Source organism: Pteronotus mesoamericanus, unplaced genomic scaffold (genome assembly GCF_021234165.1).
Source record: "Pteronotus mesoamericanus isolate MK-2021 breed Mesoamerican mustached bat unplaced genomic scaffold, CSHL_Meso_final contig_105, whole genome shotgun sequence".
Classification (NCBI taxonomy): Eukaryota; Metazoa; Chordata; class Mammalia; order Chiroptera; family Mormoopidae; genus Pteronotus; species Pteronotus mesoamericanus.
In genome coordinates, this window is record NW_026555006.1 from 5,897,443 (window position 1) to 5,913,482 (window position 16,040).

General features: G+C 52.1%; 1 protein-coding gene across 1 annotated transcript in view; it reads left to right on the top strand.

Moving 5' to 3' along the window:
- Positions 1-16,040, top strand: part of ACOT11 (acyl-CoA thioesterase 11) — a 45,902-nt gene that overhangs the window by 19,550 nt on the left and 10,312 nt on the right. Inside the window, exons 2-9 of the mRNA XM_054573623.1 lie at positions 3,250-3,460; positions 4,422-4,491; positions 8,145-8,205; positions 9,200-9,298; positions 9,791-9,926; positions 11,623-11,779; positions 13,228-13,347; positions 14,709-14,853. Of these exons, the coding sequence (XP_054429598.1) occupies positions 3,250-3,460; positions 4,422-4,491; positions 8,145-8,205; positions 9,200-9,298; positions 9,791-9,926; positions 11,623-11,779; positions 13,228-13,347; positions 14,709-14,853 (999 nt within the window). The remainder of the gene's footprint in view (positions 1-3,249; positions 3,461-4,421; positions 4,492-8,144; positions 8,206-9,199; positions 9,299-9,790; positions 9,927-11,622; positions 11,780-13,227; positions 13,348-14,708; positions 14,854-16,040) is intronic.

Below are 16,040 nucleotides of genomic sequence, written 5' to 3' on the forward strand. Positions count from 1 at the left end.
GCCTTTCCTTCCATGTACCTCAGTCTCCCCATCAATAAAAGGACTGGGCAAAGTGGCCCCTCCTGCTCTGACCAGCAGGTCTGTGGCATGGCTGGCCCAGGACGAGGGACACAGAGCCCATGGGGTAGCCAGCTGAGGCATAAGCTGGGATTATCAAATCTGGCCAGTTCTGATGTGGCCAGGGGCCAGAGCCTGGCACGACTTCCTTCGGAGAGGGCACGGCTCTGACCCCCCCTTTGTAGTGGGCTCTGCCCTCCCTGTCAGCTGTTTTGGCTCAGCCTGCCTGGCTGCCCCAGGACCTGAGTCCGTCCAGGGCCTCCGCTCTCCCTGTGGCTGGCCCCGGGAGGAGTGGCCCAGCTCTGGGGCCCCATTGGCCAAACCCTCCGGGGCTGCACACTCCCCTGCCTCCCCAGCTGGCTGCCTGCCCACCCTGGGACGAGAAGGAGGCCTGGCCTGGCCTGACATGGGCAGGCTCTCTTGGAGCTAAAGAAGGAGGTGGAGTCTGAGAGGCCATGTCCTAGGCCACAGGGGTTGCTCTGTTCCCTCTGCGGGTGCTACAGTCTGGGGCTCTGCACCCCATTTTTTTGAGAGGAGTTGGGGGATAGCCATAGTGAAGCTTGTCCCGTACCTTGCAGGGGGTGAGAAGGTGGGAGCTCAGCCCTGCTCGGAGAAGCTCAGTATTTCCTGTCTGACAGGATGAACCAGCTCCTTAGCTTGCTCTTGGGAAATTTCAAAAGGGCATGCCTGAGCCCTGCAGCGTTAGATCCCAGAATCCTGGAACCAGGGCTGGGGATACCTTGGGGATTAGCAATCTCCCACTGCCCCTGCCCTCCTTAGGAGTGATGGAAGAGGCTCAGGAGGCGAGGGAACTTGCTCATGATCACATAGCACCCAATCGATGGGAGTAGGATTTGAACTCAAGTCTGTCTCTGCTTGTCCCTCTGCAAATCTTTGATGAGATCCTATTGCATGCCAGGCTCTTCTAGACATGAGCCCTAGAGGAGGAGCTTCTCACAGGGCTCGATTTACCTTTGCACTCTCAAGTGCCTGGCCCAGGGCCTAGCGCAGAGGAGGTGCTCAGTGAATGAATGAACGAATGAATGAATGAGGCAAAGATCCTGCCTTCAGGCATGTAGAGTCCATTGGGAAGATAGTGACTCCTTTTGGTAGAACTTGAAAGAGGAGGCAGGTGCTAGTGAGGAGTGACCAGGTGAGAAGTGGAGAAAAGACTGAAACTAAGGTGTCCTGACTGCTGGTCTAGGGCTTTTCTATCCTCACTTTCCTCATCTGTAACAATGGGGTCTGCCTTCCTTGTGAGGATCCAGTGAGGCAGTGGATGTGAAAATAGGCTCGTGAAGCAGGGATATCATGTGTACATGCCCAGAACTGCCCAGAAACCACACACGTCTGCTCCATTGCTTCTGCCTGCTCACGCTGTGCATCTTGCCTCCCCCGTTTCCCTAGCTTTCTCAGGCTTCTTTCTGGAATGTTCTGTGCAGAACCCCTGGCTGTGAGAGGGGTTTGGGAAGAGTGTGGGTAGAGCCTCCCCACTCTCCCATCTCCCACACCCAGAAAGGCAGCTACCCGCATCCACATCCACGCAGGCCCCCAGGGCACACCAGGCTGGAAATGCCTTGGCAGTGGTTACCATGGTGACATTCCTGCTTAGACCACAAGGCCTGCGAGATGCCTGCAAGATCCTGCAAGCCTGGCAGCCTGGCACCTCGAAGGCTTCTACCCAAGCTGAGAGCTCCTGGGACAGCTGCCTCTCTCTCTCTCTCCTTGGTGCCCGGCTCTGTGCCTGGTACCCAGAGGCCATTGGGAATGAGCTGCCTCTCTGGGCACCTACAAGCTGTTCTGGGTCAGACAGGCCTGGTTCAAATCCCCATTCTACCACTTATGAGTCAGCGACCTTGAACCAGTCATGTCAGTGTGTTTTGAATTTATTAAATTAGCTACAGAGCTGGATGGGGGAAACTATCTAAGGAGGACACCCCCCAGCACGAGGGCCGTCACAGCCCTGAGCTGTCAGTGCCCCCATCTGCAGCAGTGGCAGGGTCAGCACCAGGTCCTGGCACTCTTCGCTGCTGAATCCAGGCCCAGGCTCCTGACTTCCTCCTCCTCTCAGCCTCAGGAGCTCCTGCGGGCAGTGCACAGTGGTGGGTAGGACCTCAGACTGCAGCCAGACCTCTGGGGACACAGCTAAGCTTTGTCATTTTCGTGGGCCTCAGTTTCCTTATCAGTGAACTGGGGATAATAATGAATCTACCTCAAGGGCTTCTTGTGCAGATAAATTTGAGTTGGTACATGTAAAGTGCTTAGAAGAGTGTTTGATGTTTAATAAGTACTATATAAATGTTGGTGGCAACTGTTAACATTACCACAATCGGCATGTGCCATGAGAATCGGAACTCGTGCCTGCCCCTCCTGTCATTTTTCTCACACGTGCAGGTGTACCCAGCTCTTGTTCAGAGTCTAATTAGGGAGAGAGAATGGCAGGTTGGCACCATCTTCTCCATCCCACCCCATCCAAGGGACTGCTAAGCCCTCGCCACCTCTTCTGCCTGAGGACTAACAAAAGCTGTGCTCTGGGCAGAAGCTCCACCTCTGCTCATGAGTCTGAGGATTTTCTCAGCTGGTTCTCCAGCTGGCAGCTGCTGGAGCCCTGGCCTGGATCACACAGCTGCTCATACTGTCCCCAGCCCTCCAAGTCAGTAGAGCCAAGTGCTAAAGACAGATGAGCACCCAACAGAAGTGTCATCTGAAGAACAAGGAGTTCAAGGAAAGGGCCCTTGGGGATGAAATAGGAGCTGGTTCTTGAAACACTTGATTGGAAACAAATTCTCAGGCTTGCTGGATAGAGACTCACTAGGCCTCTGCACACAGAGGGGAAATCCTTCAGGCATGAAGGTCAATCAGGGGCAAAACTTTAAAACGCTGGCCCACAACCTGGAGCAAGGAGGACTGAATCCTGTCCATGATTCCTTTCTCCCCTACCTCTCTCTCTCATCCAAGGTCATGTTAACAGGGAGTTGTTGGCCAGAAGGAACCTGGGCACAAGAGTACATGCAGAGTGCCTCCTGGGCCCAAGCCATGGGCTGGAGCATGGAGACCACTCTTGGGGTTGGGGTCTGGTGGGAGGTGGCCCTGGAGGCTCTCTCTTCTCCCTCCAGCCCTCGGGTCTCAGGGATGGGCAGACCTAGGCAACCCTGCAGTGAGCTGATCTCTCTGGCCCCACCTGTTCCCCAGGGCTTCGCCTCTGTGTTCCCCAGTCGCCAGTCCCGGAAGTCAGAGTCACGCGCAAAGTTCAAAGACAGCGCCATGGCAGACGATGAGGGGTACCGGAACCCCACAGAGGTGCAGATGAGCCAGCTGGTGCTGCCCTGCCACACCAACCAACGCGGCGAGCTGAGCATCGGGCAGCTGCTCAAGTGGATCGACACCACGGCCTGCCTGTCTGGTGAGACCGCGACGGGCACAGCCATCCTCCCCACCACTGGTCCCACATACCCAGGGGAGAGGCCTCGATTTTTTGAGATTTTTTTGAGATGGTTGCTGTCTCCCTGAGTGCCACACTTGTCCCATATCCCAGCCTGCTTGCCTGCAGGGCCCTCTCCAATTTCTCGATGCTCAGCTGCGGCCTACCCTCTCCCCCAAACCCTCCAGCTCTGCATGCCCTTAGGTCCCTGCTCCAGCACAGCGAGGCCTTGCACATGGCTGCTCCACGACTGGCCTAGGAGTGCTGTGAGCAAGCACCATGCTGTCTACCTTAAAGAGCTCTCTGCATTGAGTGGAGTTAAACTCATTTCATTGCTCATGACGTCCCAGTCTTCTCCAACCCACAGGGAGCTCAAGTCTGATGGGGGAGAGGTGGGACAGACAGGTGGCCCAACTGCCTCCAAGCACTATTTTCTGGGGACTGGGAAAAGGAGGTGAAATTGGGGCTGTGAGAGAACAGGCTGTGGGGACAGAGAAAGGATTCTGGAGGGACTCAGGCATGTGAGCAGGTCCTGAGGGTAAGAATGACTCAGGCAAGCAAACAAAGGTGGGTGAAGTTGGCTGGGCAGACATGTGGGCACTCTAGAAGGCTGGGAAGTAGAATAGCTGGTGTGGCTATTCATTTATTCCACAGCTACTTATTGAGTGTCTACTACGTGCCAGGCACTCTTGTGGGGCTAGGGTATAGCAATGAACAAGGCAGGCAAAAGTTGTTGCCCTCAGGTAACTTTCATTTGAACAGAAGGGAGCGATACTGGATAGACAAAAACCAGATACAGAAAACAGGACACGGCAACCTTGAAGAAAAGTAAAGAAGGGTGTGGGTGGGGAGGCATGGCCTCCGTTCAGGAGGTCTGACATTTGATCAGAGGTCTGCATAACATGGGAGGCTGCTAACGCATGCTTTCTTCTCCTGATGCCAGCGGAGAGGCATGCTGGCTGTCCCTGCGTCACCGCCTCCATGGACGATATCTATTTTGAGCACACTATTAGGTAAGTGGCCCCTCCTGCCTCTAGGTACTTGTGAGCACCCACCACAAGCCTAGGGATCCCTCCACTGTCTCTCCTGCCTGGAACCTGATGATGAAGTGAGGGAAGTGTCTAGGAAGCAATGACCCACCTGCTTGGTCTCTGGGGCAGTGGTGGGCTGGGAGCTGACTTGCTGCTAGTTGCTGTGGGGTGGGTTCCCTCAACCTGGGTGGAGCCAAGGAAGTTGCCTCAAATTTGGAGTTGAATGCTGCTGAGGCAGCATCGTGGGATGCTGTGTGACTTTGGGAAAGCCCAACTTTTTCTCTGGAAAGGATTAGACTTATTCAGTGAATGCCTTTTTGATCTTGGGCATTTTCTGTGGGTCATTTGTTGCTGGACTCTAGGGAGTTCTCTTAGACAGAGTGCTTTGGCAAAGCCTGAGCCAGAAGCTTGGGTCATTCAGTGTCTGCTCACATACCTCCAGGGATGAGGAGCTCACTACCTCCTAGTTTTTGTTTTTTTAAATGCCTATACTAGTTAGAAAGCTCTTTGTTACACTGTGTTGAGCTTTATCTCTGCAGAGCTTTGCTGGGACCCAAGGTCCATGCCAAGCCCTCAGGCCAGAACAACTGTAGGGACTGCGTACAGTGCTCTTGCCTCTGGGCCTGCTCCTAAATTCTCCATCAGTGCCCAGAACATCAAGTGCCAAGGGCTTATTCAGGACTTGGTGCCCAGAGTGTTGTGGTTAAGGGAAAGTTTTGGCAGCTACTTACATTCATTGTTTGGCCAATCATCACTACTTGCACCTTTTCCGAGTCAGGGCCCCGGCTGGGTCTGTGGTACACAGTCACCTGGAGTGTAGTCCCTGTGCCCCAGGAGCTCCCAGGCTCCAGAGAGGCAGACGGAGAAACACAATAGCAATTCATAGGTGTGAGTTCCATGCTAATAATGATCTCTGACATATACGGGCTTTGTAAGACTTTTTCTAAATATGTTTTTATTTTAGAATAGTTTTCGGTTTACAAAACAGTTGTAGATAGTACAGTGAGTTCCATATACTCCACATCCTGATTCTCTATTAAAATTTTACATTCACATGGTATCTTTGTCGCAGCTGATGAACCAATATTGGTGCATTATTTGCAATGCCTTTTAAAATATGTTAACTTATTTAATCTGCAGATAAATACTATAAGGTCCTGGCTATTAGTATCCTCATTTTACAGAATTAGAAACTGAGGCACAGAGAAGTGAAATAACTTGCTTAAGGTCATACAGCTAGAGGAGGACCCAGGATATCCTACCAGGCAGGCAGCCCGGTCCCAGAGCACCTGCTCTTAACCAATGAACCATGTGTCCTATATGTCTCGGGGTGGGTGTGATGGCATAAAGGGTAATCAAGGGGGGCTTCCTGGAAGAAGTATTTGAGCTGGCTCCGGCACTGTCAGCACTAAAGGTAGTAACACTGAGGAACAGCAGAGTTATTCTGGGCCAGCTCTGGGTCTCTGCTGCCAACAGAGATTCTGGTCCTGGTCGCAGCTACAGATAGAGAGGACTGGTGGAGGAATGCATGCATAATGCATGGATCTGCTGTACGACCCAGCAGGTGAAGGTAAGTCTGGGCAGAGGAAGGTATAGGTAGAAGAGAGGATTCTGGGAAGGAGGGCAGTCTGGGGAAGGGTCTGGAACATGGTTGGTGGCCAGGAAAGGCTTGGCTGCATCTGAGAAAAACTGGAGAAGTTTTGTTTTGTGTTGTGTTTTTGCTTTTGCCATTTAAAAATATTTCAAAAAGTATCTCTGAAGGGTAAGAACTCTTTTTAAACTTAACTTCAAGACCAAAACACAATTAACAGTAATTTCTCACGTACATCAACTACCTAGTCAGCATTCAATTGCCCACACCGTCTCATGAATTTGTTTCTATTTTGTTTTGCTTCACAGTTATTTTTGTTGTTCAAGTCAGGATGCAAATAAGGTTGCAGTTGGTTGATAATGTTTCTTAAGTTTAAAAAAAAAATCTGCAGATGTTATACTTTTCCCCAACGTTCTCTTCCCCTACCATCTCTCGCTCTCTCTCTCTCTCATTGCAATTTATTTGTTGTAGAAACCTGGTCATTTGCCATCTAGAATTTTCTGTCATCTGGGTTTTGCTATTAGTATCCCTGAAGTGTGATTTAATATGGTCCTCTGTCCCCTGAGAGTAAATTGGTCCTGGGGAAGGGCTTGAACAGGAGTCAGATTTGTTTAGGGACGCTGCCTCGCTGCCAGCCGAAACCTGGACAGGTGTTGGGGCTTAAGGAGACCCCCAAAGAGGCTGGGCAGTGACGTTGGGGAAGGAGCCAATTTCAGCCTCAGCTGTGGGAAGAAGGACAGTTAAGAAGGAAGCGACGCTCGGGAGTCCAGATGGATGTCTGCAGGGCTTTTGGGCCAGAGAGGAGGAGAAAGAGGAGCGCAAGGATGAGGGGGTAGGGTTAGGGGAGAGTCACAAATTTCTTTCTTTTTAGCACCACAGAAAATAAACTTTTATTTTTATTTTGAGGGCAATAGAAGGTTTCTTCTATTTATTTTTTTTATCATGAAAACTTTCAAAATCCTAGAAAAGTTGAATAGTGCAATGATCACCATCACTGAGATTCAATAATTAACATTTTGCTAAATTTACTTTATCTATATATGGGTAAATAAATATATATTCTTTCTCTCTCTCTTTTTCCTGAACCATTTAAAAGTAAGCCGTAGACATCATGATACTCATCCCTCCGCATGTCAGCATGCATCTCCTAAAAAGGACAGTTCTCTATCTGACTGTTAGAACTGTTAAATGAAAGAAAAAAAAAAAAAAAAAAGAGCAAGTAAGCATAAGGCAGGCTGGGTGGCCCCCCAGAGATTCCGGTTGTTCGTCTGGATGTGGGACTCATCCCAGAGGGACAGGCTGCAGCGGGAAAGAGCAGGGCCAGAGCAATAAACAGAATCAGTCTAGAATCCTGGCTTTATCCATTTTTTGCTAGGTGACCATGGGCCTTACCCTCTCTGGTGTTCAATCTGCCCCTAGGCCTACCTGCCACACTTGTTTTGCTCAAATAAGGTCACGTACAGTGCCTGGAAGAGAGTAGGTATTCTTTAAATATTTTCATTTTCCTTCCCACCCTCTGTTTATAGCCCCTTGCTCTTAGTAGGTATGTCATAAATGTGGGATGTATTAATTTAGTAGGCTTCTATGTATGGAGGTCCTGCCCTGTGCCCTGTGCTAGGCCTTGCCCCAGCGGAGCTTCAGGGTTGTGGGGAAGACGGAGGTCAGTCTGCTGCAAGAAGTATTAGGAAGGTGAACCTGGCAGAGCTACAGTGGGGCAGGAGGGCTTCCCTGAGGAGTGGAGTGGTAGGCAGAGAGCACAACGAAGCCTGAGCATTCATTGGACAGTGGAGAGTGGGAGAGAGGGAGCTGATGAATGAAATCATGACACTTCTCTCAGCCGCAGCCACCCCTCCTGTACAAGTGGTGCTAACACTCATCTTGCCGGCTTGCTTTGAGGACTCAGGTGACATCCATATGTGAATATGCTATGTAAACTGACATTTTCCTGCCAGTTCACCTTAGAAGAGGCCCTGCAAGTGCCTGGGGCCTCTGTTCGCTCTCTCTGTCTCCTATGGAAGGCTCACTTCCTGCTTTTCTCACCCAGCGTTGGACACGTGGTGAATATCAAGGCTAAGGTGAACCGGGCCTTCAACTCCAGCATGGAGGTGTGTGGGGCAGGCACCGCCTGGGGATGAGTGGGTGGGCTTTCTACCTCCTCTCCACTCTCAGCCCCCAGCCCAGGCGCACTCACACTTGAAGCAGTAGAACTCTAAACCAGCTGGCAGGGCTGGGAGGACCTTCCTGTTCAACACCCCATAACACAGAAGGGAAAACTGAGGCCCAGGGAGGAAAGGGGTTTGCCCCAGGCCACCAAGCCACATAGATCCCACTGTGGCACTTGACTTTTAGCCTCCTGGGTCTTCACGCCTAGCCTCAGATCCTGTCTTCAGCAGCCGGGTGGTTGTGGAAATGCAAGAAAGACAGCTGCTGGGCCTGACCCTGAAGGCCGTGGGGCTGGAGCGGGGAGAACACCAGACTTCAGTCCTTAGCCTACCTCCCACAGACTCTGTTGCCCCATTTATAAAGTGGGAGCATGATTCCTATGCCTCAGGGCCGCTGAAGGACTCTTGGTGATGCACACGGCTCAGTGAGCTCTCGGGTAGAGACTCTACCACCCATGAGGGTCAGATTAGGAGGCTTCACCCAGCTGGCCAGTGGTTACTGAGGGACCACTGGGGCTGAGATAGCGAGCCTCATCTGTACCTCTGGGCCCCCTGTAAATGCCCAGGTACCCCCAGGTATCCCCACATGTCCTTCCTTTCCATTTAGCCAACAGCTACCTTAAGCCCTTTCATGGACACAGTCTCATGTTAATCCTCTCAATTGCCATGCAAGGGTGGGTATGATCATCCTTACTTTACAGATGAGGAAACTGAGGCCCAGAGAAGGGAAATGACTTGCCCAAAGTTTACCAGGGAGCCAAAGGCAAAATCAGAACCTACCCAAGGTCTCAAGCCTCCTAGACGTGGTGGGTCTAGGAGAAATACTAGCAGAGCCCAGGCCTCGGGTGGGACTTCCTATCTCATTGGGCTGTGGGGCTTCAGGTTTGTGAGCTCTGTTTATTCCCTCCTCACTCCTCCACCTGCTCTTCCTCTCCAGGTGGGCATCCAGGTAGCCTCCGAGGACCTGTGCTCTGAGAAGCAGTGGAGCGTGTGTAAGGCCTTGGCCACCTTCGTGGCCCACCGCGAACTCTCTAAGGTAGGTGGCTACACCTGGCTGCTTGATACTGCTGGGCCGCCTGGCCACCAGGCATGGTAGGACCGGACCAGCGTGGTGAGGCTGGGGTTTGGCAGAGGGGTGGGGGTGGGAGTGTGGCAGGGAATCTGCAGCCCCTAGAGGAAGGCCCATCCCACACTGCTACCCAGCCCCAGACACCCCCCTCTCTTCTTGCCCACCTCTCCCTGTGTATCTCACATGAGGATTCTTTGGGCCTCACCATTCTCTTTCATGTCCTGCAGTGACCCCTACCCCCATCCTTTGTGCCTTTGCCCCAGAAGGGAGACTGGGGTCGTTTGGAGGATGTATATGGTGCATCTGTCAACATGGAGACAGGAAAATGTGGACAAAGAGGGAACAAAGACTTGTAACCATCTAATAGCCCCAGGCATGAGATGGCGGCTGAGGAGACAGGCCCTGGCACTATTTCAGGGAACCTGTCCCGAGCATCCCTCATCCCATGCCTGCCCGCAGGCAAAGCTGAAGCAGATCACGCCTCGGACAGAGGAGGAGAAGACTGAGCATGGTGTGGCAGCTGAGCGCCGGCGCATGCGGCTGGTCTATGCTGACACCATCAAGGACCTCCTGGCCAATTACGTCGTTCAGGATGGTGAGTGGCTGGGGATAGGATAGGCAGCTGGTGTTTCCTCTCTGCCCTGGGCCCCCACTGGGCAGAGGGAGAAAAGGCATTTCTTTGGGATGTCTACGAACCGACGGCCTCAGGCCTGGCTGGCCCTCTTGTCTCAAGGTTTCCTTCAGTGAAAGGGGAGTGCCTCTTCCCCAGCTCCCAGCAGCCATGAGGAAAAGGCTTTACCATCCACAGATGCATTTGGGTCTCTAGGATATAAGGTATTTGGGAAGGTTGTATTGAGGTTGGACTTGAAGTCTCTAGGTAGGTAGGTAGGTAGGTAGATAGATAGATATAGATGCATGTATATGTATAGGCATAGATACAGAGCTAGAGATAGAATAAAAAGCAAGACTCTTGTACCCTAGAACCTAGGACCCGTCCAGAGACACCTACTGTTGCTCATTTTTGGGCATCTTTCCAGAGTCATTCCCTGCATGCTTAAGCTCCCTCTTTTACCCACAAGGGAATATGTAGTACATACTGTTCTGTATCTTGCCTCTTCCTCCTTAAAAGTACATCTTAGAGATTGTTCTGTACCAGCACACTCAGATCTACTGAGGACTGATACGATTTTGGAGAGGATGCGGAGCCTTCCTTGAAACTTAAAGGAGGCAGTTTTAGGACAAGTCAAAGATAGTTCAGCTGCCCAGAGTGGAGAAGGGTGAAACTAGCTAGCTATCCCCAAAGAAATCAGTGGGCTGTGCTTCTGATTTTGTGTGCCCTGTTTACTCTGGGCCTGGGGGCTGGGGATGGACAGGTTCAGCTCTCCCTGCTGTCGTCCAGGCCCCCTGCAGGCGTCCATCCCCTGCAGCCCTCCTAAATCCCTCCGGTCCTGTCAGCCTTCTGCCCCAGGGTCAGTCCAAATGCCCCAGGCTGGCATCCAGGCCCTTGGCTGACTGCTCGGTCTCATCTGGTGCTGTCCCTTACTTGCCCTCTGCTCCAGCTAAGCCAAGACCTGGCTGCTCCCCATGACTGTGACTGTCCTGCCGTCCTGCCTCCAGACCTTGGCTCAGGCCTGTAGCCTCCCCTACTCCCTGCTTCTGGCATCTCTGAGCAGCCTGCAAGTCAAGCAGAATGTTGCCTATTTGATAGGCCCTCGCTGACGAGGCCTTCCCCCAAGGGAGATGGGACTCTCTTGGGTTGGGTGGGGTATGTCAGTGTCTGATTCCCTGACCTCTCTGGCCTCTCCTACTGAGGATATCCTAATGCCGTGGCCCTTGAGGGATAGGGCATATCAGGGCAGCGGGAGGGAAGAACTATCCTTTTTGAGAATGTGCCTACTGAGTTTGGTGCCAGGCACTCTAGAATTGAGATTGCGTTTCCTCTTCACAGTCCTATTGGGTTGGGTTTGTCATCTGCCCTTTACAGATGAGGAAATTGAGATTCAGAGAGCTTACTTGACTTGCCCAAGGTCACACAGCCTGTATGGGGTGGAACTAAAGTACAGACCCAGGTGTGTGTTGTCTCAAAGCTAGTTTCTGCCCCCTGCTCTGCGCCAGCCAAGTCTATCTCTGGTTTCCTCTCATTCCTCTTGTAGGTTCAGCACACTTGGTGCTGAGGAAATAAAATAACGTGGGTGGGGTGGAGCAGTGGGGTCCTGCACTGCCCATGGTGAGGCTCTGCCTTGAGAAACTTCTCACCTCCCCTCTCGCCCCTTCTGCCTCTCCTTGGCCAGATCTGGAGAGCAAAGACTGCAGCTACATGGTGCCGGCCGAGAAGACCCGCGTGGAGAGTGTGGAGCTGGTCCTGCCCCCACATGCCAATCACCAGGGCAATACCTTTGGGGGCCAGATCATGGCCTGGATGGAGAATGTGGCTACCATTGCAGCCAGGTGGGGAAGAGTGTACTGCTTCCGCCTTCCTTCCTTTCTCCCCTTCCTCCCTTAGCCAGCTCCCTCCGGGGTAGAAACCCTAGCTTGGTGTTGGCATTCAAGGCTTCAGGAGCTTGACTGCTCTGTTAAGGTAACCTGAGACATTCAGGCCACAGAGAACCAGAGAGAAGCAATTTTTCCTGAGCTGGCCATTCCTTCTTTGACTTAAAAAGCCCTGCACGGGTGGGCGGCTTTCTCCATGGAGCACACAGGCCTTTTCTCACCCCCGTTTTTCCCCAGGGCATGCTGTCTTTGGCAGAGCACTCCTGTGCCTCTCCTCCCTCTTCTGTCCCTCAAGGCATTTATCTTCCTTCCTCTTTTCCTAAGCTCCAAGGGCCCTTCAACTACCTCTGTAACTTTCTAAATAAACTTTCCCTTACAATTTGGGGGGAAAAATAAAAGCCCTTCATGGTTCTCATTTCCTGCCTGGGAAATACCAAGTCCCTGGGCCTGGTACCAGGACCTTCCCTTGACCTGACCTTGCATCTGTCTTCCTGTATCCTACACTCCCTGCAAATCAAGCCATTTGCCCTTCCGCTTCTCATCCTCCATGTTCCCAGTGCCTTTGCTCCTGCTCTAACTTCCTACGATGCCACCCTTCTACTCGTTGTTTGCTAAAATCCTGCCCACCTCCTCCATGAAGCCTCTCTGATATTCCTTTCTCCCCAGATGTGAAGCACTCTTTCTTTCTTTTATAACCTCTGTGCCTGTCTTGGGTTCATTCTACCCTAAATATCAGGGTATTTTTATAGTTAGGGTAACTGACATTCACTAAATGACCTTTGTGACTTTGAACTTGCTATTCCTCCTGCCAGGAGTGCTCTTCCCAACCCACACCCTCCTTAGACAAATTTTTCCTCACTCTTTAGAGCCTTGCTCCAGTGGCCCCTCTTCTGTGTTTAATGGGTGGGACACAATGCATAAGCAATGCCCTTTTGGATAACCTAAGCTATGAGCGCAATAAGATCTTAGAGGACAGTCAGAATTGGGATAGTCAGGGAAGACTTCCTGGAGGAAGAGTATTTCAGCTGGGCCTTGAGTGACAAGTAGCTTTGGGTAAGGGGAGGGCTTCCAGGTAGAAAGGACAGCAGATGCTAACATATAAATATCAGAAGGAAAATGGGGCTAGGATTACCCCAAGCCCTGCCCGAGGCTTTCTTCTGTCACCTCAAACTCAGCTGCTCTCCAGCCATGCACACAGACCTCCTCAGTATTTTAGGCTCTGAAATGAGACTTAGTTCTCTTCCTCTGGGCAGAACAGTCACTGGGTAGGAATGGGCGGGCCTGAAGGTGGTGCATGCGGTTTTGGCTGGGTCTGGAGATTGGGGTAGAGGTCAAGGCTGGCTCAAACCAGTGGCTGAGGCACCTGGGGTATTTCTCCTGTCTCCCCAACCCCTGGTCTCCTCCAGCCGGCTGTGTCGTGCCCATCCTACACTGAAAGCCATTGAAATGTTTCACTTCCGGGGACCATCGCAGGTTGGGGACCGCCTCGTGCTCAAGGCCATTGTGAACAACGCCTTCAAACATAGGTGAGGGCCTGGAATGGTCAGGACCGGGGTTCTGGGGGCTGAGGGCTCTTCCTGACCAGAGAAGGGACCCTACTGCACACCTGCCAGGAACCCTCCACCCTGCAGATGAGGTCTAAATTCTGCCCTGCTGCTGGGTCCTTTCAGCTTCACCAAGATTCAGCTCTGATGTTCCCTCCACTGGGTCCCCTCGGATTGTACCACGTGTTCATTATGTCTCCCTCCCTTCGGCTCCTGCCCCTGTTCCTGCTGCGCTGTGGATCCCAGGGCCGCCTCTTGCCAGCATTCTGTTGTCATCAAACCCCTTCCTACCCTTTGCCTGAAACAAAACTTAGTCCCCATAGTCCTTACCTTTGAAGTGCATCCTGATACCTACTCCCATGAAAGTTTACTTTAAATAGCTATCTTTTTTGGTGATTTCAAAGATCACAGTGTAGTCGATAAAAGTGAAAGATCTGGAGCCAGGCTGCCTGCGTTCAAGGATGGCTCACCTCTTACCAGCTGTGTGACTTTGGGCAAATTACTTAACCCCTCTGAACCTTGGTTTACTCACTGATAAGATGGGGCTCACCACAACGATCTTATAGTTTTAAGGACCCAATGACATGTTACTGCTACCGTGCCAGAGAAATGCTCATTGAAGGCCAGCCACTGCCACGGCTGCTGCTGCTGCTGTTGTTATTATTATTATTCAGTCTGATCAGCACATATTCTGCTGCCATGAACACGGAGCTGTGAGACCTAGTTTCTAGTCCAGATTCTCTTCCTGACTATTGTATGACTTTGGGCAAGTTATTGCCCTGTTTAGGTCTTGGTGTTACCGTCTGTATAATGTCTACATCCTGGGATCAAGACCTTCTTAAGTGAGGGGGATAGTGGTGGCTGCTATTTTATGATTAATAAAGATAGTGAGCTATACAGAAATAGCAGCCACTGAGCTGTTGGAGTGCTGGTGATTGTATAATGAACATTTTTTTCTAGGTTGGCTCTGTACCTCCCTCCACCTCCTTGCTTATGTTCTTCTATAACATTTTCATAACATGCTATCATTATATATCTTTTGTGTGTGTGTGTGTGTGTGTGTGTGTGTGTTGCTACACCCCCAACTGTTAGCCCACAAGGACAGGGGCGCGACAGGCTTATTCATTTCTGTGTTCCCAGTGACTGGCATAGGGCCGTATGCAGTAGGTGCTCTGTAAACACTGATGAAAGGGAACAGTTCTGGGTTTCCTGCCAAGGGGGCTCTGGTCCAGGAAGAACTGCAGGAGTGCATGCGTGTGCACGCACCTGCGTGGGTGCATGTGTGCTGGGGAGGGGCCTCAGGAAGGTCTGACCGTCATGAGAGCAGCCCTCCCTCCCTGCAGCATGGAGGTGGGCGTGTGCGTGGAGGCCTACCGCCAGGAGGCTGAGACCCAACGGCGACACATCAACAGCGCCTTCATGACCTTCGTGGTCCTGGACGCAGATGACCAGCCGCAGAGGCTGCCCTGGATTCGGCCCCAGCCTGGGGTGAGTGGGTGCAGCACCCGACCCTTCCAGCAGCTTCCTTCCCTCTCTGCCCAGGGTGGGGGTGCCTGCCTGTGACGCCTGGAGAAGCCCCTTGGGCCTGGCGGGAAGCTTGTTCTGTCCGAAAGAATTCAGATCACACCTGTGGGCCTGGGTCATACTGGGTGTTGACAAAGTTGGAAGAGCCCTGGCTTTGGGGTCAGATGAGGGTGGGAACCACCTCTGCTATGTTCTAGTGGGTGCCCTCTGTGAGCTTTCAGTCCCCGTCTGTAAAGCAGGTGTTCCTGCAGCCCAGGTGTCACAGGGTTGTGGGGGTCTATGGGCTGTTGACCCTGTGCCTGGCTAAGGCCTGCAGACACTCAGGAAGTGGGGACCGTTATGATGGTGACAAGAGAGCAAGGAGACAGGGATGAGAGTCAGGGCTTTGGTTCAAAGGCCACCCCTTACAATAATGCTCCCTTGTGCCTCCTAGGCCTGGCTTGCTTGTGGAGCGCCAGGGAGTGACCCTGGAGAGGCCGTTCCGTCTCTCTGGCAAGGTCCCTGCCCTGCCCGCCTGCCCGCCTGCCTCACAGGCTAAGTGTGGGCTGTGAAGTTCCCTGCTCCATAGCTGGGTATTGGGCAGTCAAGAGTGGGTGGTGAGGAGAGGCGAGAGGAGGCGGGGGGAGCCTGGCAGGTGGGCAGTACAGTGTGGAGTCCCTGGGATGCCTTCCAGGCCTTTGCCGTTCAATGCTCATGAGTCAGGACACAGTAGAAGTAGTAGTACAGAGGGCAGGCTTTGAGTCAGGCCATCAGGGTTCTGTTCCTGGCTCCACTCTACCCCTGTGACCTTGGGCAAGCCAGTTAACGGTTCTGTGCCTCAGTTTCCTTCTCTGTAAAATGAGGATCATACTAGTCCCAACCTCAGAGGGTTCTGTAAGGCTTAAATGCAATTTTGCATGGAAAGTGCTTTAGAATAACACCTGGTTCATTGCTACTGCTCAATAAGTGTTTCTTTTTAAACAATTAAAACATTTTATTTATTGATTTAGAAAGAAAAAGGAAGGGAGAGGGAGAGAGAGAAACACCAATTTTGTTGTTTCGCCTATTTGTGCATTCGCTGGTTCTTGTATGTGCCCTGGCCCAGGATTGAACGTACAACTGAGGTGCATCAGGATGGTGCTCTAATTGAGCCGCCCAGCCAGGGCAATAGA